The sequence below is a fragment of the Episyrphus balteatus genome, chromosome 3 (assembly GCF_945859705.1).
Source record: "Episyrphus balteatus chromosome 3, idEpiBalt1.1, whole genome shotgun sequence".
NCBI lineage: Eukaryota > Metazoa > Arthropoda > Insecta > Diptera > Syrphidae > Episyrphus > Episyrphus balteatus.
In genome coordinates, this window is record NC_079136.1 from 119965963 (window position 1) to 119993699 (window position 27737).

At 29.3% G+C, this 27737-nt stretch overlaps 1 protein-coding gene across 3 annotated transcripts in view; it reads right to left on the reverse strand.

The window, feature by feature from the left end:
- Positions 1 to 27737, reverse strand: part of LOC129916571 (stathmin) — a 217855-nt gene that overhangs the window by 117442 nt on the left and 72676 nt on the right. Inside the window, exon 1 of one of the 3 annotated variants that reach the window (XM_055996589.1) lies at positions 14089 to 14817. The exons of 1 other annotated variant lie outside the window; for it this stretch is intronic. In XM_055996589.1, the coding sequence (XP_055852564.1) occupies positions 14089 to 14164 (76 nt within the window). In that variant the 5' untranslated portion in view covers positions 14165 to 14817. Of the gene's footprint in view, positions 1 to 14088; positions 14818 to 27737 lie in introns of those variants that run through there. One more of the 3 variants, XM_055996586.1, reaches the window with a different exon arrangement.

Here is a 27737-nt window from a genome sequence, read left to right on the forward strand (position 1 = left end):
TTAGGCTCTTTAGGTGAGAGAAAGTGTCTTTATGTATTAACTATCTCATTTTTGCCATGAGTACTTTTGATGGTGATGAGAATTTCAAAAGTAAAATTCATTCGAAATGACGTTGGTAGGTATGTACATATATCATTATATCTACTCACACGTGGTTTTGTGTTGAAAACAATGTAAATTTAATTAAAAAGTAAGTTATATTACTTTTGTATTAACTTTCAATGGGATTTGTATATGAAGTATTAAAAGTTAAACTGGGTTCTCTTAACTGAATAATACTGAATAATACTTTTTATTCCATTTCATCAGCATCTAAAATTTCTGTGAATTTCTTGTGAAAATTGTATTATTTTTTATTTCACAGGACGTGAAATTTTCAAAAAAAAAAACTTCTAAAGCATTCTTTTCGCAATATAATTTTTCCTTTTTTTTTATTTACCGACTTCCAAAAAGGAGGAGGTATTTTTTTTTTTTTCTGTTTACAACCTCATAACTTTGGACTGAGTGAACCAATTTTGATTATTTTTGTATTATAAGTATTTTTCGTTCAGTCCTGGCCATAGAAACTTCTAGAAAACCATAAAACCCAGTTTTGAACATAAAAGTCGGTTTTGTTTTTGATAAAAATAATTAATTATCTACTTTAAAAAGACTTCCGGACAAATATTTAAGACAAATGGAAAATTTGGTACAACGGATGTCCACTTCCATCAACAACGCTCCGTGAAGTAAGAACTGCGACATCAAATTTTTTTGAACCAGTCTAATTCGTTGGTCCACCTTTTTTTCACCCAAAATTTGCGTTTATCCACCCTTCAAAATTTTTTACAGCAAATTTTTTTTTATACGAAGTCTGAAAAATGAAAAATCGTCTAAAACTACAAATTTTGAGATATGTAGATTAGGGTGGGTCAAAAAAATCGAAAATTTTTTTTTTGATTTGGTACTCCAAAAAATCGATTGCTAGACCCCTCTAGAATATACACACCAAATATGAGCTCTTTATATTAATGGGAAGGTCCTCCGCTTTGCAATTTTCCATTTTTACATCAAGCTTCTACTAAAAAAAAATAATTTTTTTATTAATTGACTTTTTAGCAAATTTCTTTTCATATTCTTGTAGGAAATTGAACGTTCTACAAAAAAGGCCTTATACACTTTTTTCGTTTATCTAACCGTTGAATAGATATTTGAGGTCCAAAAATCGAGAAAATCTTTAAAAATTCGTTTTTTGTTCTTAATTTTGTAACAAATTGAAAAATTATAATGATCAAACGCGCAAGACATTTTCTTGTTGGAAATTGATTGCTCCACAAAAAAGGTCTTATTAACTTTTTTCATTAATCTAAACATTCTAAAGATATTCGAGGTCAAAGTTAAAAAAAATAAAAAAACATTTTATATTTTTAAAAAATTTCTAATTCACTGAAACTTTATTATTTTCAAATTAGCAAGATATATTCTTGTAGGGGCTTAAACGTTCTACAAAAAATTCCTTGGAATGAAATTGATTGCTTTAACCGTTTAGAAGATATTCGTATCCAAATCGCAATGCATACGGGTCATAAGAAAACTATTGAAATCAGTGAGCATTGGTTTGGATACGAATATCTTCTAAACGGTTAAAGCAATCAATTTCATTCCAAGGAATTTTTTGTAGAACGTTTAAGCCCCTACAAGAATATATCTAGCTAATTTGAAAATAATAAAGTTTCAGTGAATTAGAAATTTTTTAAAAATATAAAATGTTTTTATATTTTTTTTTAACTTTGACCTCGAATATCTTTAGAATGGTTAGATTAATGAAAAAAGTTAATAAGACCTTTTTTGTGGAGCAATCAATTTCCAACAAGAATATGTCTTGCGCGTTTGATCATTATAATTTTTCAATTTGTTACAAAATTAAGAACAAAAAACGAATTTTTAAAGATTTTCTCGATTTTTGGACTTTAAATATCTATTCAACGGTTAGATAAACGAAAAAAGTGTATAAGGCCTTTTTTGTAGAGCGTTCAATTTCCTACAAGAATATGAAAAGAAATTTGCTAAAAAGTCAATTAATAAAAAAATTATTTTTTTTTAGTAGAAGCTTGATGTAAAAATGGAAAATTGCAAAGCGGAGGACCTTCCCATTAATATAAAGAGCTCATATTTGGTGTGTATATTCTAGAGGGGTCTAGCAATCGATTTTTCGGAGTACCAATTCAAAAAAAAGAATTTCGATTTTTTTGACCCACCCTAATGTAGATGTATAAAAACAATTGCAATCATTTGTCTACCTCGAGTTCTTGAAGTAGACCCTTGTTTGCCACCGTCGTCGCGTCCATTTAGGAAATTACTTATATAAAAATGTTACGTATACACCACAGTGACTTTCTTATTTTCCTCTAATTCAATAACTGATTGAATAATAAAACCATGTGAATATTTTTGACCATTTCTAACTAAAAATTATACGTTTGTAAGATCTAAATAAAAATAAAAATTAAAACAATAAAAAATTGGCTTTGATGATGTCGTCTCTATTTTGTATCTATGCAATTTAGAGTTATCCTTTTTTACAACACGGCTTGCGTTTACGTACTAAGATTTAAGTTTTTTTTTTGTGTAAAGAACTCGAGTTGGACAGACAATGACCGTTTGAATTAAAAAAATAAAATATTTTTTTTAAGATTTTAGAAAAAAGAATAGGTATTTCAATGGTAGTTGCTAAAAAAATAAATTGCACGACTGGGGTCGCACGTACTTGCTCTTATGCTTAAAGTAACTATAATGTTAAAGCTTTTTATTCAAGAAATTAAAAATTTGATATTTTGAAGAAATTTCATAAGTAGTATAAAAAAATTAAATCTGTTTTTATAATTAATTAAACTCCGTTTTAAATTATCTTAAAAAAAAAAACAAATATGCCATTTTATTTCTTGTATAAAAAGGTATTTTTAGAAAAAATTTTTCGAAAATTGTAGGAGCCGTTTTTTAAAAAAATAGTTTTTTATATATAAATATTTTTTAACATTTTTAAAAAAAAAAGGTTGGATGCCATTTTGAAGAAATAATTAATTTACACATTAAAACTAAATTTCAAAATTTTTCATTAATCCGTTTTCAAAAAATTGATTTTTCAAAAAAAAATTTTGAAATATTTTTTAAAAAACCAAAAAGGCGTTTTTTGAAAATTTTCTAAAATTTTAATATTATCTTTACTTACACACTTTTGTATAAAAATTTTCATTTGAATCGGGTTAATGTTGTACGAGATATTCAGAAACGAAAAAAACCGTTCTATGACAGGTACCGTTAATAACGGTACAAAAAATATTTTTTTTATTTAAAAAGTTGGCTCTTATGTGTTGTACTACACACAAAAATTTTAATCAAAATCGTTAGAGCCGTTTTTGAAAAAAATTAACTTTTCTATTTCCGTTATATGGCAGGTACCGTTAGTTTTGGTCATAAAAAAAAAATTTCAATTTCCCCTCTAGGGAATCACCAAAAACTGCTAACTACCAAGTTTGAAGGAAATCACTTCACTCGTTTAGGCTGCAGCTCCAGATAGAGACAGACAGACAGACAGACAGACAGACAGACAGAATTGCCGGACCCACTTTTTTGGCATTCTCCATCATCGTAATGTCATGTAAAATTGTTATCTCGAGTTCGATTTTTTTTACGAATCCTAAACTTGCCCTATAGTACCTATATCGCAAGTAAAAATTTGCTTTGAAACGAAAATTTTGGGTTGACGTCTTTTTTTTCAATAAAAAGTTATTATAGTTATTTTTATAATAAGGTAAATAAATAGCTTTTCCCCGAAAATGTTTAAACGATCGATCGGATTTCAAGGAGTTTCATTTTTTATTAATATTTTCTGCGTAAAAGAGTCATTTTAAAGCATTTCGATATGAAATAGAATAAATACGTGAAAAATTACACCAAAAATGTTCATACACTCTTGTCCTTTTTCCCTTTGAAGACTACTAGTATGTACATATTAAAGAAATTTAAAAAAAAAATGCAAAAGTTCGAAAATGGATGAATTGTAAACTTAACATTAGTTTAACCAATCCTTTTATTTGGCAACTACCACAACTCTATAAAAAGATAATATGTTTACAAATTCCCAGTAACTAAATGCTTTGCTTTTCATGAAATTGTATGTTGGTCTAAACTGTTCTTACAAAGAAAAAATCGAATAGCTGAAATAAATTCTCTGATTCGAACAGCTTTTACAATAATATTTGCTAATGCATGTCTAAAAAAATGTGGAACAGTTAGATCAATTTTATAAATATTTTCAAAAAACAGGTCACTACACTCACATTGTAATATTTATTTTGGTTAAAAAATTTTAAATTTAATCTAGGAAGAATAGAGGAAAAATTGTCAATTGTCAAAATTCCTTGAAAAAATCTATTTTTCCTGGGCTAATTGTATTAAACTTTAAACAAAAAGATCTATCGTTTGTTATTCATCTCGATTTCGATAGCAAAAAATTATTATGCGATGAAATGCTATTCGCAGAATTGTTTTTCGATTAATTGTTTTCGACAAAATTCTATTCGACGAATTTTCATTCAAAGAATTGCAATTCGATGAATTGGCATTCGATAAGTAATTGTTATTAGATGAATTGTTGTTTGAAGAATTTTTGTTCGCTCAATTGGTTTTTCGAATAATTGTATTCGAAGAATTGTAATTTGATGAATTGTTTTCGATAAATTTTCCAGTAACCAGGGTTTTTTCATCAAAGGCTTGAGGCTAGGACGGGTGATGACAAGCGATAACTATATTTTTTATGTTAGTATTTTCGAAAAAAAAAGAGGTTGTCTGTAAAGCCGATTTACGGACGATGATTTCACGTGATAACCTCGTCAGAAAACAGGTTAAGTGCTTTTGTTTAAAATGAGTCAATTGAAGCGTTTACTTATTTCAAACAATCATAATTTACAAGAAAAAGCTAAAAAAATACCTTTTTTATTTTCTCATTATATTAATTTTTTTATTTTGAAAGCTTACAAAAAAAATTAGTATTTCTTCTTAAAAATAAAACCATTTTTAAATTTTTACAATACGCAAAAAGTAGGTATAAAAATAATTTATGGAAAACAATCATTTTCATAAAAAAAAAAGCAAAAAAAAACATGAATTTTTATCTTCTCACATAATTAATTCCATTTTTTTCACTAACAACGTATAAAAAAAATTTATACCATCTGAAAGCTTATTGTCTAAGCTCAAAATATATATATCGATCAGGTCTATGAGACATCTACAAAAAGAGCTAGAATTTTTTGAACTCGATCAAATTTCATTAAAAAAATAAAAAAAAAAAAAACATTCATTTTTATGTTCTGAGGCTATTTAATCAATTTTTTTGTTTGACAACCTATAAAAATATATACCATGTGAAAGCTAATTATTTCACCTTTCATATGACGTATCAATCTTATTTCAAAGATGCCTACAAGAGAAGTTAGAATTTTAGTAGCTTGTAATTAGTCTATAGTTATGTGTGATATACCAAATGAAAGGTAATTGTATCAGGATGCTCATAAAAGTTTAATAAAATTTCTATCTGCTCTTGGTCAAAAGTTATTACCTGTTGAATTATAAAATTTTATTTTACCGTTATCTCAAAATTGTGTTTACGAAAATGATTGAAACTTCGCACACGTTAGTCATTGTCTATCATTACTCTATATATTTTATTCCTGTATCTATTAAAAAAAAAAAAAAGATAAAAATAAAAAACGATGCAAATCGGTTAAAAACGGTCAAAAAACGTGTTTTTTTAAAACTTGTTTCTTCCGTTATTCAGTCAAAACTCACTAAACGATTTTTGTATGCATAACGCCAAAACCTACACGTCCTATAAGTTTGAGATTTTTTGAACGCTCCAAAAAAAAAGCTAAAAATCAAAAATTACCCAAAAATACCCCAAAAAACAAGGTGTTTTTCAAAAATTTATATTTCGAAACGCAGACTGTTGGAAAAACATCCGTATCAGAAGCCTAATTTTTTTCCCTCATCTTTCATCTGGCATCTTTAGAATTGTCAAAAAAATTTCCTTTACCCAAAATCATCATTTTGTCATAGCCCCAACACTTGTAAATGAGGGAATTTTTAAAAATCCTTCATTTGGATTAAGCTTTAGGTTGATATCTTTCAAATAAGTTATAGAAGATTTTTGTATCTCTAATAGTTTATTTTTAATTTTGAATTGAAATTTTTTGCCGCACTGCGAAAGTGCGCCAGTGTAACGTTAGAAAATGGCGTCACTCTTTTGTGGTGGCTGCCATGGTTCATCGATTTATAAGACGTTATCACGTCAAAAAAAAAAATTAAAAATCTCAAATATGGGTCATGTCAGATTATTTGAGTTTCTTTGAAAGAAAGACATCGACTAGGCCGCCAAGTAGACATCGTCGCACTTGAAAGCAGGCTGTCTGGACATCGTTATTCCTTGTACCTATACTTAAACCATATTATAACTGAATTAAAATCGATAACTAAAGCCTTCTTTCTGAAATCTATGATAAATACTTAAAAAAATAAATTTAAGACCTATCCCCTTTATAAAAACCTTAAATGTTTTCTCTATTGAATTGTTTTCTGTACATGATTGTGTTATTTTCTGTGAAAACGGATTTGATACGAGTACCTACTTCAATCAACAAATGAAACCAAACCTAAAATCTCATCAAGTATAATTTCTATTTTTAAAATCCCCCAAGGGTTACACATATACACACACAAAATCCATTCACGCATAATATTTTCCTATCCAAAAACTCTTGAATCCCTTTTAAAAAAAAAAAAAAAAAATATGAAAAAAAAAAAAAATATTTGTACAAAATAATTTCGAAAAATAATAATAATAAAAAAAAAAATGTTTTATACTCGTAATCCAATTTACAAGCTCTCTCTTCCACTTGAAAACTTCATCTCCCAGTCCAACCAATCATATAAGGATTATCCTTTCGAACCAAAAAAAAAAAAAAAAAACCATCAAACCCAACCCAGAATATAATCTTCCCTTCAAAGTTTTTTTTTTCTAAAAACCGTTTACATGTGTCCTCAATTCGGGAGGGGGTTTGAGTTGGGGTTAACAAAACACTACTTTTCCCTCGACCCCAAAAATTATATCATTGTACACTTAGGCCATAAAATTAAGTCATCCGCTTGGATCTCGTTAATATTTAAAGGCATCACGTGGTCAAATTAAAAACAAAAGCCAACAGTTAGTCCTGGCTTTTTGGAGTTTGCTGAGTTTTGGTTGAAGATGCGAATGGGAGAGGAAGCCGGCTGTTGGCTCTGGCTGAGGCTTGCAATGAAGAACTTTTTTATTGCCGGCCTATAGCGCACACAGGGTGTCAAATAACACTCATAAACTTAACTAAGTTGTTGTTGTTGTTGGGCGAGGGTATTTTTTTTTTTTTTTTTTTGGATGGGAGTCTTTAAGGCGGGGATATGGCGATAAAAATGAATTGCCAAACCCTAAAGCCTACAACTGTCTGTGCTGCCCTCTTCTACACTCAAATTCCTAATTGCGAGAAAATAACCCATAAAATTATGAAGAAGTCTTAGAATGGACGGTTTAACGAAGCCAAAAAGAAGAGGAAGAGCGAACAGCCAGAAAAAAAAAAAAAAAAAAACAACAAATAAAACTCATCAAAGTTGTGAGGAAAAAGTTTTAATGCACAATGAGGGTGGAGTGGTGGTTTAGTTTGGATTGAAAAAAAAGGGACCTCTACAAATTCTCGACACAGATGATGATGATGATGGAAAAGTTTTTTTTTTTTACTTTCTGCGAGGGTAGAATCTATACCTACTGCCAAATTGTGGTATTTCCGCCAAAAATAAGAGGAAAAAAAAAAGGACAAGAACTCGAAGGATAAATAGTTGCAAATGAGTGCCAACTGTAACTGTACCCAAAAGAGACGAAGAGATTAGTTGTGGCTCGGTGAAAAGAAGAAAACTTTTTCTTTCCATTTTCTGGGAAGGTACGAGTATCTCTTTGGTCAATTCTTTGAAAGAAAAAATAATTTTTTTTTTCCTTCTAAAAGAGAAGAAGATCCTTGTTTTTGTAAGAAGAAAAAAATATCCTGAGAAAGCAATTTGGCACAAAACTTCCCAATGTCTCGGTTTCTTTTCTTTCATTTTTTTCTGATCAGAATCAGGTGCCAAGAAATATATGACAAACAGACTACCGAAAAAGGACGACAAATTATATCCTCTACGAAAAAAAACTACAAAGATGAAAAAATATTAATAAATTCACAAAGCCTACCGAAGTCCTTTTTTTTTCTTCTCTTTTCAAATTTTCTTCTTTTTTTTTTTTTGTCGTGTTCGAAGTTTTTATATGAATTTGTTGATTTTGTTCTTCTTTTTGTTGGTTTCTTTTTCAAATTGAAATCCAAAAAAAAGTTTTTTTCTTTTTTTGACGAAGGATTATACCATTTTTATTTAAATCCTTTGATTATTCGAGTATAATGACAAAGCAATGGTAGTTTGAGACTTCAAAGATAAATGAAGGGTGCTTAATTGCAGGTACAAAAAAATAAAAAATGAAAGGTGAATGTTGAACTTTTAAGGCTTTGAATTAATCAGGATGGTTTAAGTTTTAGAATAGGAGGCTACTAAAGGTGCAATAATTAAAATTTAATCAAGTAAAAAAAAAAGGACGATGACTTTTAGTGTTATTTTAATGGTTTTTTTTTGAAATTTATTTGAATTCAGTGACCTTAATGGACAATGTAGATAAAAAGAAGCAAAAACATCAAACATTTTATGGAATTCATTTTAAAACACCAGGAATTTTCAGGGTTGGACAGCCCTTATTCATAGACTTTTGTGCCTTCGAAAAAACAAGACGACCAAATTGCCAGTCAAACGCAAAGTTACAAGCTTTTGAAAACAACAAGTTTGTCAAAAATATAATTTTACCATGATATCACGATATTACAAAAAATTCCATAGGTCCTTCCTCGTGTAGAAAATTTTCACATATAAAAGGAAACCCTGCCTAAATTTTTTTTTTAAATCAAAGAGGTATAAGAGGAGAAGGTTTAAGGCAAAAAAATTTAAGATTTTATAGGGTAAATAGGGTAATAGACATTGAAAAAAGAGGCTATTTTCTAAACGGTAAGTTGTAGAGAGTTGATTTTTTTTTAAATGATAGATAAATTTATTGTAAGGTTGAAAAAGGTATTGCAAAAATTCTAAAAAATTTCAAAACAAAGTTGTGAAGGTTCAACTTCGTTCCGCCATTTTTTGTATTTATTTTTAATTTTTGACTCAATAATTAGTTAACATTTTAAATGAAAAAGGGAATCAAAACTTGAAAAGTTCGTAAAATGAGTTTAAAAATATTCACTTTTAAACTTTTAGCAAAAGTGGCCTATGTAAAATATGGCCTATGTTAAAAACGGCCAAAAAACTTGGGACAAAAAAAACTTGTTTTTCTCGTTATTCGGTCAAAAATCATTTTAAAATTTAAAAATTTGTAAATTCTTGCGCATGACTAAAGCCTATATTTCCTATAAGCTTGAGATTTTTTGGAGGCTTATAAAAATTACAAAAAAAAATTTAAAAAATAAATGTCCCTAAAAATTATTTGTTTTTCAAAAATTCAAATTTCAAAATCCAGGGCCTATGAAAAAAATCCGTATAAGACGCCTAAATTTTTTTCTTAGTATCTTTCCAATCGTGTAACTCAAGTTTCCGTAAAAAATTTTCCCTACCTTTAATAAGCCTTTTGTCGAAATTCTACCAGATGTTTTCACTGCACAAAAACCTTCACAACTTAGTTTTGAAATTTTTTAGAATTTTTGCAATACCTTTTGCAACCTTACAATAAATTTATCTATCATTTAAAAAAAATTTCAACTCTCTACAACTTACCCTTTAGAAAATAGCCTCTTTTTTCAATGTCTATTACCCCTATTTACCCTATAAAATCTTAAATTTTTTTGCCTTAAACCTTCTCCTCTTATACCTCTTTGATTTAAAAAAAATTAAGAAAATAAGTCAGCCGGTGTGGCCGGTTAGCGAACGTACACAAAACCAAACTTTAATATATATAATAGATACCAGAAACTTGAACGATCACAATTTTATTACTTGTAAAATAAAGTTTCGGTAAAACGGAAAAACATTTTTTCACAAAATCAGTTGTCAATTGAAAAAACGACAACCTTGTGAATCAAAATCTATAGATTTTAAACAAATTTTGTGAAAAGTTCTTGCAATTACAATTTTGTAAGTTGATTAAATAGACCCAAGTGTGATTCAATAACTCAATTATTTATTTTTTTTTTTTGTAAATTTGTATATCATCTGTAAAAATAAAAATTTCACTCTAATAGCTAAAAGAAAAGAAGTGGTCCCAGGTGACTGCCTTGTGGAACACTCGATTTGAAGAAAAAAAAAAATGTTTTGAGAAGACGATTCTGGATTTCATTTAATATAACTTATTTCGAAGATAAGAAGAAATTCAAGTGATTAAACGTACCTATATGAAAACGGAACATTTTTTAATTTAATTTATGATATCCTGAAAAAGTTCAAGATTTTGTTCATTTCATCATCATCTCATTATATCATCAGTCATTAATAGCACTTTTTTAAGATTCAATTTGTTTCCAAAAACTTTTAGAGTGAAGATATTCTGTTAACAAAATACACCAGTTTACAGTCTAATGGATACCCGATACCACTATTTTTCTAATATTCTTTATCTCATTGACTTGGAAATTTCATTTCATAAAAATAGTATGTAGTACAACGTTTTTGGGTTACTTCAGAACTTTAAGTCCAATGATTTTTTTTTATCGTTTTTTTTTTAAGGAGATTTTTAACAACGCAGAATTGGTTGAAATATGGACTCGAATTATACTGTTTTTTGGTCTTATTTAACAATTATTTTTAAATACATAGTTTTGACTAAAAATCAGCCTTTTTTAACTCTTAACAAGTTTTGATATGTATTTCAATTTATAGTTTTTTTTTTTTGAAAAGTTTCTTTAAGTTTCTTTTGAATATTTTTTTTTATTTATAGTTCTTTTGCCTTATTGATAAAAGCAGGAAGAATTTGCCGGCTTGGAGTACAAAACAGCTTATTCCATTTTTACACTTTTGACAAAAATGTTAAAAAATTAAGGTTTTCTTTATTTTTAAATGAATTCAAAACAAAATAAAATTATTTTCTGGGCTTCATTCTACGTAATAATAAAATCTATCACAAGGTAATCGTTTTTATTTAAAAAAAATGTTTCTCTTGATAAAATGTTTAATGTGATTGTGAGTTTCCCATGATAACTTGTGCAGTGATCAGTTGAGTTGAAACCCTTTTGTTCATATGGGCTTAAAAAAATAAAGCCGACACTGCATTATAAAATTCAATATATTATCCTGATCAAAATTGGGTTCAAAAAGTCAAATTCAGGGACGTGCCTTTAGTTAGATTTCTTACTTTCGTTTTGAGTTTGTTTTTTTTTTCAAATAAATTTGTTTTCTGATTTAAAATTGTATCAATTTTTTTTTATTTTTACCAACTTTAAAAAAATAGGTTTTTTTTCCATTTTATTTGTTAACATTTTCTTCAGCTCGTTTTCGTATCTCATAACACAGCCACACAAAAAAATATAAAAATTCTGAAGTTCGCTGAAACCGAATCCGAAGTCCGTTTTGCTCCATCACGTCAGGTTTTCGAGATAACCTCATAAAATGTCACGAAAACAAAAAATTTTTTTCTCTGATCTGGGTGTGCGAATATGTTAATCATATAGTTTTTGGGTCGCTGAATCCAGATTCAAAGTCAATTTCGCCCTATCACGTCAGGTTTCTGAGATATCCTCAAAAAAATGTCAAAACCAAAAAAAAACAAAAGTTCTTATCTGGGGTTGCGACCAAGTTTTTCATATAGTTTTTGGGTTGCTGAAACCAAATCCGAAGTCTATTTTGGCGTATCACGTCAGGTTTTTGAAATATCCTCAAAAAATTTCTAAACTAAAAAAAAAAAAGTTCTTATCTGACATTTTTTGAGGATATCTAAAAAAACTTGACGTGATACGGCAAAATAGAGTTCGGATTCGGTTTTAACAACCAAAAAACTATATGAAAAATCTAGACGCAAGCCCAGATAAGAAATTTTGTTTTTTTGGTTTTGACATTTTTTTGAGGATATCTTGGAAACCTGACGTGATAGGGCAAAATTGACTTCGAATCTGGATTCAGCGATCCAAAAACTATATGATTAACATATTTGCACAACCAGATCAGAGAAAAAAAATTTTTGACTTCGGATTCGGTTTCAGCGACCCAAAAACTATATGAAAAACTTAGTCGCAACCCCAGGTCAGAACATTTATTTTTTTTTTTTTGTGTGGCTGTGTAATCACTCTATATCGTTTCTCTGTGTTTCTTTCTTTCTGCCGTTCGTTTTGTAATAAACAATAAGGGCCCAAAACTTTTTTCAAACAATAAACACGAAATTTACGAAATACTTTATCATGAAAAACTTCGAATTAAAAGCAGTTGTTGGTCGTGAAATGCTGAAGTACCTACGTTTTCAAAGCGATTATTATTACTCAAAAATGTATTTTTAAAAAATGCAAATGTATGAGAAATAGTTGTGAAAGTGTAATGACTGCAAAAACTGAGGATTTAAAACAATGAACTTCCGTTAACATTGTAATCTTAGCGAATATTTTCTTAAGAAAAAAATTATCAGCGAATTGGATACAAATGTATTAATTATTTAATCATAATTTTTTTATAAAAATAAAAAAAGATAATTTTTTTAAGAATAATTTAAATTATAAAATTTCAAAAACGGATTAATTTTTAGTTTCAAAATATTGAAAAATTATGTTTTTGACGATTTCCTACAAAATTTTACCTCCTTTTCATTAATTTGATAGTTTTTTTAAAACTTTTTTGTGTTTGTTATTAAAAACCAAATGTAACATAAATTTCTCATCTACCAATTAATTTCTCTAGATATTGAAAATACTAATCAAAATGTCAAAATATAAAAATCCCATCAATCATTCAATAAATTAAGTGACCATAATTGAAAATTAAACATCCGGTTTCACAGAGTAGGTAGCTAGATAGTCAGAGAGATAGATAATGGTTTTTTTTTTTATTAAGGTCCTTCGTACCGAATTAATTGTAATGTTTCCGCATAAAAACACAAAACAATTAAATAAATAAATTGAATTATCTATATGTATGAAAAAAAAAAAAAAAAATTGAAAATTACAGATATTTTTAACTAAATTATTTTTCCAATTAAAATCCTCATAAAGTTATACCAAATCAGAGAAAAAAAAAATATATATACGAGTAAAACACCGGAAGCGATTACTCATTCGTAATCCTCTATCTCTTTCTCTCTCAAAAAGGGACCTATTATTTCACCTCCCACAATATTGACAATTTCCCCCCTCATATAACAAATACCAATTTTTCACCGTTAACACACATTGCATGCCTTCAAAAAAAAATTAAAAAAACTTGTTTCTATTCATTCTGATGGAATGTGAATGAGTCAATTGCTCATCGTCCTCATACTCAAAATAGCCTTTTTCATGAAAAAAAAAAAAAAATCAAATAATATGGTGAGGTGGGAGGATAGGATAGGGTAGGGTAGTGCCCCCCAGCATGAGCCAACATTTGCTTTCTGATTCTACAATTGCTATAAGGTATAGTAGGTATATGTGTGAGGTATAACTTCGTCCTTTTTTTTTTTTTTTTTTTGCTCTGTCGATGAATGTACAAACGAATGAGTCATACCTTTTGAGACTGAAGGCGCCAGTCGACCTCAAGGATATACCAAAATTAAAACAAACGAAACACAAGCCAATTTTATGGCCAAAAAAGATAGGCGAATAAAATTTTATATATCTACATACAACAGAAAAAAAAATTAAAACGAAAACGAAAAAAAAAATTATAGAAAGATAAAAGATGAACCTAGCGTGAGTGGAAAGTTTCAACTCGACGTTGTGTCCGGGCAATTAATTTAAAAAAAAAATAAGAACAAAGGATATAAATTTATTTTTTTTTTTTGTGAATCCTTACCAGCTGGTAGAATGGGTGCTCGGCACGTATGGCAGAAGCACTGCATGACCGAATCCCTTACTAATCCAATGATCATGATGTATGGATTTTTTTTTTTTGTTTTTTCTCTTAAAGAAGCAAAGAAAAGTCCTTGATTGATAGAATCCTTCAAACTACAATAACAACAGCAACAACTACACACACCGTCGTCACTTATTTATTTTATATATTTTTTTCTTTTTTATATTCTATTCTAAAGTGCTAGCCGGCTAGAACACTGACTGACACACAAATATGCAAGAGGAGAGAAGGAGGAAAAAAATTCACGTGGTTTGGGTTTTTTTTTTTTTCAAAGCAAGGATATGTCAAAGGATCTTTTTTTTTTATTTTTATTTTGTTTGAGAAAATTTATTCAAAATTCGGGCGGGGTGGAAATGAATTTTAACACACACACTCGCGTTTAAAACTCTTGTCAAGGATGAAAAAGGACGATTTTTTGTTTACACACTTGAGGTAATCCTTGATTTTGGTATAGAAAATCTTAAAGGAGCACGTTTTTTTCTTCTTCTTTGTCTTCTTTTGTTTCAAAAATTGAATATCCTTTTTTACCCTACTGACTGACTCTGACTACTGTGATGGCAAAGGCAAATAAATATACTTTTTGAATAGAAACAGGAGACAAGTTTTTCCAGGCTTTCACTAGGCGTGCTGAAGATTCGACTACTGAATGGTCTTTGGAGCGTTTTGACAATCGAGACTCTTGCTGGAGAATATTTATTAAGGATATTCGTTTGTGCTTGTGGTGGAACATTATGGGAAAATGGTTTGTTTGGTTTTCTGACATGCGCCCTTAAACGTGAGGGTGGGGGTGGTTTTTTGATGAAAAGACAAGTTTTTCACCAACAAAGTCATCTACCGGTGGTTGGAATTGAAACACAGTTGCAAGAAGGGTGAGTTTGAAGGGGCTTTTGTGAAAACTGCATTGGGGGAGAGAAAATAAGTGAGAGAGAGAGAGTGTATTTGTGTGTGGATATAAAAATCCAGGAGAATTAGTCATGGCATCGAGAGACGACTATTTTATATGAAAAAACACTAAAAAACTATGACTATGACGACTACGAGACCCAAGAACTTCGATGATAGTGGTTGTTGGTTTTTTTTTTTTTTTTTTATTAAAAAAAAAAAAAAAAAATATTTTAGTACCGACCGGCGCCGGTCTTCCATGAGATGATTCACAGGACGAATTTGTGAAGAGGGGTGGTGGTGGTGGGTTTTCTTTTCCCTTCCTTCTGTTTTTGTACGTAATTTTTTTTTTTTTTTTTTTTTTTAAGTTGATTTTTTTTTTGTTTATTCTGTTGTCCTTTCTGAAGGAATGCAATTAGAAAAAGGATGAGAGAGAAAACTGAGATATACCTAAACTTTTTAAAGCGATACCGTTTATAGAGAAAAAACTTAAACCTACCTTCCTGTAAAAGGTGATGTCGTTAGGCTTGTTGTTCTTAAAAAAAAAAGACGACGGAGAAGAAGGAAAAATGTATAGAAAAGATAGAAGATGATGTGTTTAAAGTTTAAAGGACGACATAGCCTCGCAATATTGCTTGCTGTCATTTCTTGTCTATAGTAGGTATATATAAAATTTCTATGTTGACATTCATCTATAAGGTACCTTACCTACCTGTCTTTATATATTTTCCGATGACAATCTTTTCTTCGGATTATTTAATTTTCATTTTTTTTCAATTTTTCATTTTATTTTATTTTTTACAAAGCCGGTAAAAACTAGAAAAGCATTATATTGACAAAGGTCCTTTTGTTTGGTCGTTTGTAGAGATATTTTAGTGAAGAATGAAGAGGGGGGATGAAAGCTTAGAAAATAGTCGATGGATGGGGTTGGTTTTTTTTTTTGTTGATTTTGATATTGCAAATTGGAAAGGTAGTTTAGTTCTATTTTTTACATCTGATGAGAAAAAAAAAAAACTAATTCAAATGTCAAATAGATATTTTTAGAAAAAATAAAATTAAAAAAAAAAAAACAAGAACAATAAAGAGGAACTTTGAGTTTAATTTGTTGGAATGAAGGACATTGTTGATGGTATTCGTATATTTTTAGAATTTCTCCAATAATTGAATTTGTTGAAACTGCAGCAGTCAGTTGGGATTTTTATATATAGTGTTTTATTTTTTTAATAAGGATCTTAAATTAGATGTTTTCTAATGGTTGACCTGACAACTAGTTTAACGTTTTCTCCAGGTATTATCGGATTCTGGGAAAGTATGAAAATAGATCAACTTATCCAGATGTGTTGCTAAAAATTGCAGATATCATCCATCATCAAGTAATTTTATACAAATAAACTGTCTAAATCGAGTAGGTATATGCCAAAAGAAGAAGATATTTCATTTTGTGTCAAAAGTAATGTGCATTTATTCAAGAGGACCTTTTTTTTTGTAAAAGAACAGCGAAAGCATGCAAAAATAAGTTAAGTACACAAAAATAAGAGTTTTTGGAGTTTTTATGAAAAATTGATAACAACTTATTCGGGGCTTCGTTCCTTTTTTTTCTTACATGAGGGCGTAATATAGGAACTTGAAAATTTCATAGCGTTAGATAAGAGAGTCCCATTCAGCTTAAGTGCACTTAATCCGATAAAATAATTCATTAATTTCTATAGGTGGATACTAATCAAAAACATAAGAGTGTGATAGTTAGATTTTTACCGAATTTAAGATTTAAATTTTTAATTTTAATAAATTTAAGTTTAGTCAAAAATAAAAACACTCCAAGGAGTAATTTTTAAAATTATGTAAACAAATCTTATTGTTTTTCGAAACAAAAAAAATAAATAAAATGCACGTAATTGCTCTTATGTTAAAAGTTGACAATATATTAAAGCATTTTAAAAATTCATAATCGAATTTCTAATACAAAAATTTGGTTTAAAGTTACAAAAACATCTTTTTAAATGAATTTTTTTGAAAAAAAAAAAAAAATTGAAACCCGTTAGAACAATTTTTTTTTTCAATTTTTTCTTTTATATAAGAACTTTCAAAAGATTTTCATAAAAAAAAATTTAGTATCCCAATTAAAAGAAAAATTTAATTAACACGTAAAAACAATGGCAAAACAATTTGGCAAAACTCGAATTTACCAATAAAATTCATTCTCAAAAAAATGATTTTTAAAAAAACTTTTCTTTTTTTAATCCAAAAATTATTTTTTTTTTTTTAATTTTTCTCAATTTTAACATTTAAGCTACTAAAACATTTTCGTAAAAAAAATTTAATTCAATTTTTTCAGGAAAACATCAATTTTTGAATATTGGACAAATTCAATTTGAAAAAAAAACAGCCTACTTTGCAATCAAAAAATTCATCGAAAAAATTTTTGAGTTTTGAAAATTTGGGGGACTACGTAAAAGAACTAACTCTCTTATTTTCGAAAATATTGGGAAACATTGAAAAAAAAGAAGATTTTTTATGGATTTTGTTTTGTAAATGACAGTAATATGTATATGCCAGCCAGATTTTTTCACCTTCTGAACCACCACCCATATTTTTTTTTTTTTTTTTTCAAAGTTAATGGCACTACAAGGGAATCACTAAAAACTATTCACGATTTTTTGGCGTATTTGTTTTTTAATTTTTTTTTTAATCTATTATTTTATTTTTAAATTTTAGCTTTTTTTTTTTTGTTTAAAAGCAAAAATTTAAAAATAAAATAATAAAAAATTACAATTAGACCAGTGCCAATAATTTTTGAAAATAAAAAAATTATTAGCAGCATATGGGTGGTGGGAAAATTTAGGATGAATGGTAGGATGAAAGGGGAAAAATAAATTGCCCACAAAAAAATTGGGGGAAAGGGGGTGGGTGGGCGAAAAAGTGGGGTGGGTGTCAAAAATCATGGTTTTTTACAATTTCTGTCAAAATTAGACGTCCTATCGAAAAAAGTCAAATGCAAAAGTTGTAGGTAGTATAAATGTTTGCAACTTTTACTCAAACAATTTTTTTCTATAACCTCAAAAATATTGAAAAAAATGTAAAAATACGATTTTTTGATTTTTTATTTTTATCTTTTACAAAAATAGTTGTATTTTTAACAAAACTTGGTTAAAAATTACTTTGCAATTAAATTTTGAATTTAATTTGAAAAAATAGCCTATTTTTCAATCAAAAAAGTTACCGAAAAGAATTTTGATTTTTGAAAAGTTTGGAATGCAATTATTTAGCTTAAAACCGTTTTTTAAAGATTGTGTGGAAAAACTATACTTTTGTTTAAAAAAAAATATTGAGAAAAATAGAAAAAAAACAAAAAAAAAACGATTTTTAAAATTGATTTTTCCATAAATGACAGTAATATTGGCGAGAAATAATTTTCCATAGAAACCAAATTATACTTTTCTAATGGTCATTGACCTTTTTAATTTGCATCAAACACTAGAATAGCTCTAACGTGCAAAGTTTTTGAGATATTGAATTTTGAACGTCCCAAACACTATTTTTCAGATTTTTGGCATGGTAATATGTCAAAAACGTGATGTGATAGAATTTTTCTGACTTCAGATTCGAGCTCAGCGTACAAAAAACTATTAGAAAAATATACTTTGATTTCTATAAAAAAAAAAACTTTTTGACTAGTGAAATCGAACGGGGCAGAAAAAATCGAATGCCTTGTTATTTTGTTAGAAAATAAATATATTTAATTATAGGTATCTGATAACATAAGCTAGTCAAAGATTAAACAAAAATTAAACAAAATTAAAGCCCTTGATCCTTAAAATATACCCGAACTCACAAAAATTCACATTGAGATAGGCCCAGGTTCTTTATTATTATTTTTGTTTTATTTTTTTTTTATTTTTTTCGTTTTCATTTATTTTTCATTCTAATTGGTATATCGTGTGTGATTCATATTAAAATTTCAAAATAATAGCTATAACCCTACTTCATCGTGAAAGTAAGGGGTTGTTATTATAGCAGGTATAGTGTCCTGTGTGTCTCTTTATTTACTCATACACACAAAAATATTCACCGTATGTTGGATATAACAACAACAACAACAACAACAAAAAAACCGATATTGTGAAGTTATTTACTTACATCAACAACCAACTTTAATTAAGTATTATCCTTTTTTCCTCTTACCTGTAAAGAAAATAAAAAAAAGATTACAATTAAGTCAAAATATACAACGAACTATAAAAAAAAAAACAATATTAAACAAAAAAAAAAGTCCACACAGACATCCACTTAATCCTGAGAGAGTATACAATATGGCCTGGTCAAAGTGAGAAAAAACAAAACAAAAAAAAAAAAAAAAATTGAAAAAAAAAAATTTCACCGAAAGCCATAAAACATTTAGTTTTGAAAAATTACTGCATTTTTTCTATATAATATCTTCCCCCCTTTCCACCGCTGAATCTTTTGATAAAAAAAAGTGTCCTTGCTGGTGTAATGAACCTTCAACTTTTTTTTAACACACTCAAACACACATAAACACCACACCGTCTTACTCATCATAGTTTTCACATATCTTCTATTCTCTCTCTTTGTTACTCCTTCTCATTCTCTCTCTCTCTTTTTCTATAAAAAAAAAAAAATAAATTTTTTCACCAACACCGTGAATAAGAGGAGTTAGTAGAAGTAAGTACACCAACCTTTTTCACCAATACGAAAATTTATTTCCCCATTTTCGATGTTCGAATTTTCGAACATTCAAAAATACACCATCAGAATACGCAGTAAAACAAAACAAAAAAAAAACGACCGCCCCCCTAAACCGTCTCCCCTTTTTTTCTACAACACACGACGATAAAATCGATTTCGAAAATTTCACCTCAACTATAGGTGTTTTTGTGGGGAACTCGCGTTTTTTCGTTTTTCAACATAGGCTATTTCTCTCTATTTCGGATTGTTCCTTTTTTGTTTGGATCATGATAAATGAGGGGGGAGGGGAAGGGAGGCAATGAAACGCCGGCCTCCTGTGATGATGACAGTTTCTGCTGCTGGGGGGTTTGTTGGATAGTTTTTTTTTTTTTTTCTTTCCTTCTTTTTTCTGTGTGATTTTTTTTTCGAAATTATTGTATGACTCACTTTTAGTTTGGTATACACAGACGTTTGTCGTCGAAACATTGCATGTAAAGGAAACTTAAATCGAAATCATGTCGCCAGGATTTCTTATTCTTCGTCGTCATCAAATGGGCAAATGGAAGGACGAGAGTGAGATTGGGTGGAAGGAGAGTAGTTATTGGGACACCCTTTTTTCTTTTGGTTTCCTTGAAAGGCTTTAGAAGGAAGAAGGGAAAGGGGACTGATTGAAGTAATCGTTCCATTCTAAATATAGCTGCACAGAGAATGGAACGAATAAGAAAATGTTCTGTTATGCGATGCACTTGTTACCAAGGGGATAACGAAAAACCAGAATATTGTTAACCACCGCCATTACCATACTTCAAATTCAACCCCACCATAGTCTCATACCCAATTTCGCACATAAACATTTCAGGGGTAGTTGTTAGGGTGGTATAATTTTTGGCGGTGGTCATCGACTGGTGGCAGTGAGAAGAAGTGCAAGTAGATATGAAAGAGCAAGTGTGGCCAGTGAATGGAATGAAAATGTTAAAACGGTAAATTCTCGTAAATCCGCAAAAGATGGCAACACACACAGCAACCGGTTTGTTAATGGTTAAAACGTTAACGTGCGTTTTGTGTGGTGGTGGTGGTAAAATTTGATTGCAAAACAGACTACACTTACTCACACACACAAACACCTGCATTATAGATAGGCACACATAATTTTCGCACACAACATTTCGATGGTGGAATATTTTGCATTTGCAGTTTTGCGGTCATGTATGCGTGTGGTATAAAGCGCGTGCTGCTGCGGGTTTATGCCACGCAATATGCAATATCTCCAACAACGCACGCACACACATGTTGTCCTTAATGCGGTGGTGTAAAATTGCAATTTCCATTATTATCCCTTTTTGATCTCTTTTCTGTGTGTCTCGTCTCTGGGATATCGAAATGCCTCTCAATCAGCCAGTTTGTAGCCACAAAAACCCGCATCACAATAAAAGAATTAAAAAAAAGAAATTAGTTAAAAATAAGCCAATTAAAGGAGGTTACCTAGGTACACCCTATAAAAGGGCAGCTTTAAAATGGTTTTGTTTTTTTTTTTTTTTTTTTGTTCATCCGCATAATCTCATGGAAAGGTAAGAAAATTATTTTATTTTTTGATAATAATTTTATTATGAACTTAAACCTACTACACACACATACAAAAGGTATGGTTGGTTGGGGCACAAATAAAAAAACAAACTTTACTTCCGTTAGCTGAAGAAAATTTTGCTTCCTATCATGCTTGAGACCCGACTTGCTTATACCTTTTACTATACAAGTATCGACCCTTTTTTGTGGCTTCTTTTTGATGTTGAAACTGAAAGGTTTTTACATTTACCTCTGCTTCTGATACTGTCGTAGTCGTTGTTGTTTTTATTTTGCTGTTGACTATAATACCTACGTATCGGATTTATTGAGCTGGATTAATTCGAGAGAGAAAATGGATGAATTGGTTGAATATTGTGTAGTATCGATTTGAGCTGATATTTATTTATAGTTTATTAGTTTAACGGATTTTTGAAGGTTTCTCTATGTTTTTTTTTTTTTTTTAAGGGTTGTTTAGGTTTTCGACATTTTTTCAATTTTAAAGGAAATATGATTCGCATATCGGTTGTTGGATGTATGTGAATCTGTCGAAGATGTTCTATGAAATTACAGTAACCACTTATCTTACACAATTATTGGAAAATAAAGATTTTGGTTAAGAGATTTGAAAACAAAAAAAAAATAACAAAATAAATAGGAGGTAAAAAAATCAAATGATTTAATTTTTTTTTGACGTGATAACGTCTTATAAATCGATTAACCATGGCAGCCACCACAAAAAAGTGACGCCATTTTCTCCCGTTCCACTCTCGCACTTTCGCAGTGCGGCCAAAAATTTTAATTCAAAATTAAAAATAAACTATTAGAGGTACAAAAATCTTCTATAGCTTATTTGAAAGATAATAACCTAAAGTTAAATACATTTGAAGGATTTTAAAAAATTCTATCTTTTAATAGGGTAAATAGGGGTAAAACAAAATTTCAAAAAAATTGGCTATTTTCTAAACGCGACAATGTAAAGAGTGACAATGGTATTGAAAAATTCTAAAAAAAATTTCAAAACCAAGCTATAAATGGTTTTCTAAACTAAAACATGAGGTAGACCTTTGACAAAGTAGTGATTATAGGTAAGGGAATTTTTTTGTTGACAATTTGAAAAACGTCATTCGAAAGATAATAAAAAAAAAAAGTTAGGGGTCTGATACGGATTTTTTTTTAAGTCTCTGCGTTTTGAAATATGAATTTTTGAAAAACACCTACTTGTTTTGGGTGAGTTTTTATTTTTTTAAATTTTTTTGTAGCATTCAAAAAATCTCAAGCCTATAGAATATGTAGTCTGTGACTGTGCGCATACATGTGCAAAAAATTGGTATTTCAAAATGGTTTTTGACCGAATAACAGGAAAAACAAGTTTTTTTGTCCCAAGTTTTTTTTTACCTTTTTTAACCGTTTTTTATTTGTATCTTTTTTTCTTCAACAGATTAGTAAATGAAATTTATGTTGTAGATAATTAATAGACAGGACTATATCTGTGCAAAATTTCAATTTTATTATTCAACAGGTTCTATCTTTTGATCTAAAGCAAATACAAATTTGATTTAACTTTACTGAGCATCCTGATGATGTTACCTTTCATTTGGTATATCACACATAACTGTACATTCACTACAAGCTACACAATGTTAAATTAAAAAACTTGCGAAATACCTCAAAACACCTGTGGAGATTTGTTGATCATGAACATCTCAGTTTGGAATTTCTACATGGTTGGCTTTAAAAAATTCTAACTTTTTTTCTAGACATTGCAGAAATAAGATTGAAACGGCATATGAAAGGTGAAATTATAAGCTTTTACATGATATAAAACTTTTTATAGGTTGTCTAAAAAAAATTGATTTAATAGCGTGAGAACATAAAATTATTCAATAGCGTGAGAACATAAAATTATATTTTTTTTGCTTTTTTGGATGAAAATTGATCGAGTTCAAAAACTTCTAGCTCTTTTTGTAGATACCTAATAGACATGATCGATATATATATATATTTTGAGCTGAAGCAATAAGCTTTCAGGTGATATAAAATTTATTATAGGTTGTTATATCAAAAAAATTAATTTTTCGGTGATGGAAATGATTTTTTCACTTTTTTCATAAGAAATGATTGTTTTTAATAAATTATTTTAATACTTTTTGCGCATTGTAAAAATTTAAAAATGGTTTTATTATTTAGAAGAAATATTTGGCTTTTTAATGGTATAATTTTTAAGCTTTTAAATTAAAAAAATGAATATAATGAGAAAAGAAAAAAGGTAATTTTTTTAGCTTCTTCTTGTAAATTATGATTGTTTAAAATTGACTCATTTTAAAAGCACACAACCTGTTTTCTTACGACTTTATCACGTAAAATCATCGTCCGTAAACCGGCTTTACAGACAACCTCTTTTTTTTTTAAATAATTCTCAACTATAGGTAAATTAGTTTTTGGTGAAAGATTTGTAAGAAAAGAAATCAATTCTGAGCACGGGAAGGGGCAGCAAACATTGGCTAATAAAGTCTGTAGGGGAAAATTTGGTAGGTACACAAAAATTGTGATATCAGCGAAATTTATAAGCAATATTCCAATATTGAATTCTTAGTTTGCATTTTCGAGACAGAATTTTTTAAAATCTTTTTCCTTTTTTTTCATACAAACATTACGATAGTTTTTCGAGGGTTATCTAGGTATGAGACACGAGGAGCGTTCTAAATTTTTATTTTTATATTTAGTTTAACGAAAAAAATTGGTTTTCAAATGTCAATAATGTATACTACAGTTTTCAACACGTTGTTGTGTCGAATACCATTTCAGATTATAGGCCAATAGAAAGCTTTATAAGAGAATCAATAAAGTATAAAGTATTTTTTTAACCGAGGAATATCCAAATATTGAGAATCAAATCGTAATACTATCCGTTCACTTGGGTGTATACGTACTCTTTTTACGATGATATTTGACACCTTAAGAGAATGTTTTAAGTTTAAATAACACTGGTTTACAGCCAAAATGGACACTCAATCCCACTATTTTTTTCTGTCGTACTTTGACCTTAGGAACTCGGAAATCACTTTAAAAAAAATTACGATGGATACGTTTTCGAGACATAATTTTTCAAAGTTTCTTGTCGTTTTTTTTTTCAGCATACTTAGTATTCGGGCTATATCTTGAGTAATAAACAACTAATATGAACAGAAAAACCGGTTCCTGAAAGCTGATCAAATAAGCAACAAACACTGGAATAACTTTTTTGGGTCACTCCAAAAGTTTAAGTGCATTGTATCAAAACACTTAAAAAAAATGTTTAAAGGAAATTTTTGCAAAAAAAAAAAGAGTTTTCTTACTGGACATAAAAAATCTAAATCTTGCGAATCCTCATAGTTTTATGTGTAGTTCACTTTCTAGTAAAGATAACAAGATAATTTTGAAAATCTTGAAAATCTATGGATAAGTTATAAAGATATGATAATTTTTGTAACGATCAATATTTTCGACTTATTTTTTTGTGTTACTTTTGTATTTTCGTTTATAACTTGAAAAGGAAGCCGAATATGAAAATTTTTATTGAATAATTTTTTGTAGATAATTAAATTACCTATCGTCCTATGTGTCCTTTAAAAAATTTTTTTTATTAAAATATTGTAAAAAACTAATGAAAAACTATTCGAAAAAAAGAAAAACATGACATTTTTTGTGTTTTTACTAAATAGTCTAATTTTATCCTTTAAGCATTTATAGATATTGAACATGTAACGGAAAAAAGAAAATACTTTATTTTTCAACATAATGGTCACAAAAATTGAATACGGCTAAAATTGGATAAAATATGAACTTTTAAAATCTACTGGTTTTTGGTCTCTTTGAGCCATTTTTCTTTTCTTATTTAATGCTTTGAATATCAATTTTTATTTGGCCAATTAAATTATGTTCAATTATTATTTTCTAGAAGATATTTATCATTAGAAACATTTTTTTAATATTTTTAAATTTATTGATTTATCAAAAAAATATGAATATTACAAAAAATTGACAAAGTACTGCAAGTAAGTAAACTCAAAAAAGCAGCAAATTTTGCTAGAAGATGATTTTACAAAATTCTGCCAAAAATTAAAAAAAAAGGATTTGGAAAATGTTAAAAAACGCGCACTTTTTAACATTTTCCAAACCCTTTTTTAATTTTTGGCAGAATTTTGTAAAACAGAATTTTGAAAAGCAGAATTTAAAAAACAGAATTTTGACAAAAGAATTTTGACCCCGGCAGAGTTTTGACCCCAACCCAGGAGGAATATACAGTACAATTCTCTCAAGATTCATTTTGATTTTTTTTTTTTTTAACTTCCGTATCCAACGAAATTTGCATTTTTTTCATGTTGGCATATTAACATCCCTTGAAACAAGCTAATTGCCCTTTTCATTTTCACCGTGAATCTTCCTTATACTACGGTCAGTAGGTATATAGCAATTATCCCCAATTGTTTTATTTTATTTATTTTTTTTTTCAATTTCAATTCTGTAAGAACCTGGAAGCTTCCTCTTTAAAATTTCAATTTAATCAACAAAAATAACAATATCCAGGTACGTAATCAACCATTAAAATGAATTATGTTTCAAAATATGGCTTCATACCTACAAAAATTGAATATTCCTCCAGAACTGCAAAAGTGCCAAAGCTTACACTTAAAAAAACAGCTTAAATGAAGTTACCAAAAAAAAACAAATAATAAATAAAAAAAAAAACGTGCACTTCTTGAAATAATATTTAACAAGCCATAACACAAAATTTTCTTTATTTTGTACAATTTTATTAGCACTTTCGTGCGCGCGAGAGAGCTTTGTGTGCAAAATAATAAATTTACTACACAATATAACCCCCAATATAGCTTCATAGTCCTCCACCATTCCAAATTCAACAAAAATATGCCTCTCTACAAATTAATACTAAGCCCTTGCATATTTAAGACATTTTATTTATGGGATACTTAAAAAATTCCATTTATATATAGGTTTTTTGTCCTACCCCCCAAAAACTCCCAAATAGCCACCAAAAACTCTTCTCTTCCTCTATGTGTTTTTTTTTTTGTTGGTCATAAGGACGACAATAAAATATGAATGACTCATTCTTGGGTTATTTTCAGAACGGAACACAGACGCGTAATTTACACTTTCATTTGGATTTTTGGTATTTTCTTTTTTTTTTTTTTCTTCTTATTCATTTTCATTTTTGTTTTGTTGGTTTCGTTTATTTTTGTTGGAAATGATAAAACGCAACATAAAACTCCACTACAATGTCCAACTCTTCAAACTACACCACTCTTTACCTCAAGCCCCTCGCATTCTACCAATAGATCCAGTTTTCCAATGTGTCTTTGTCTTGCGCTCGACTGATTTTCCTATACCCTATCACCTACCCCACTCCTTGGGTGTCTTTATTGCTTGAGCTATTTTTGACGACCTTTCCTTATAGATTGTTTATTTGTTCATCATTTTTTTGTGTGTATTTTTCTGGATGACGGCCGAACGACGGAGAAGACGATGTTTAGTTTACTCAAGGAGTGGCTTTAGCTTTTACAACAAGATCCAGACCCATAACCCAAGAACGACAATGACTACAATTGCAAGCAAACTGTTGATGGTCCGTGGTTGTCGTCATCGTCGTCGTCGTGCGTCGTTTATTTGCCAACAACAACACGACGACAAAAAAAAAAAAAAAAGTAAGCTCCTTTCCTCCATCTTTGGTCAACAACAATAAGTAGCAAGCAAACGAGTCTCTTTGTGGCGTGGATCTTGATGGAGCATAGCATGAAGTAGGAACTCTCAAAACTCATAAGTCCATGGAGTAAGTAAAAACTGTCTACGCCATTATGATGATACGTTTCCATGTTTAGGACTCTGCAGTGAGTCAACACTTATCCCAGCAGAAGCAGTGCATTTCTCATAAGCTGGGTCCTTAGGAAAAGCATTTAAAAGCACCACCAGGCTGATGACCAGGACCTTACTCACACACACACACACATGAACACACTCACACTTAAACATGGCATTGTTAATAATTGATGAGCATTGTTGTGGCTATATCCAGAGATCCCTTGATAGGTGGTTATGCAACAACACAATTGCAAACAACAACAACAAAAAAAGGACACTCATTCTCCTTGGCTTCTGAAAAAAGCAGCATTTACTGAGGCAAAGGATGAGTTTTTTTTTTTTTTTTGTATCGCGTTGTAGTATAATATTTTCCTAGTAAAATAGTTGGTTGTTTGCAGTCGCTCCTTTTGCTGTTTGTTGAATGACCGACCATATAATATCCTTGCATATCCTTTTTTTTTTTTTTCTTTTCATACTCGTCGTCATCCTAGTCTTACCTCTTCTCCCTCTTGAACAACGACCAACAATGGAGGATTTAAACTGTGCTATTAGACGATGGCGGCTCATTGTCTGATTACCGGTATCAGAATCAGAATGGAAAGGCA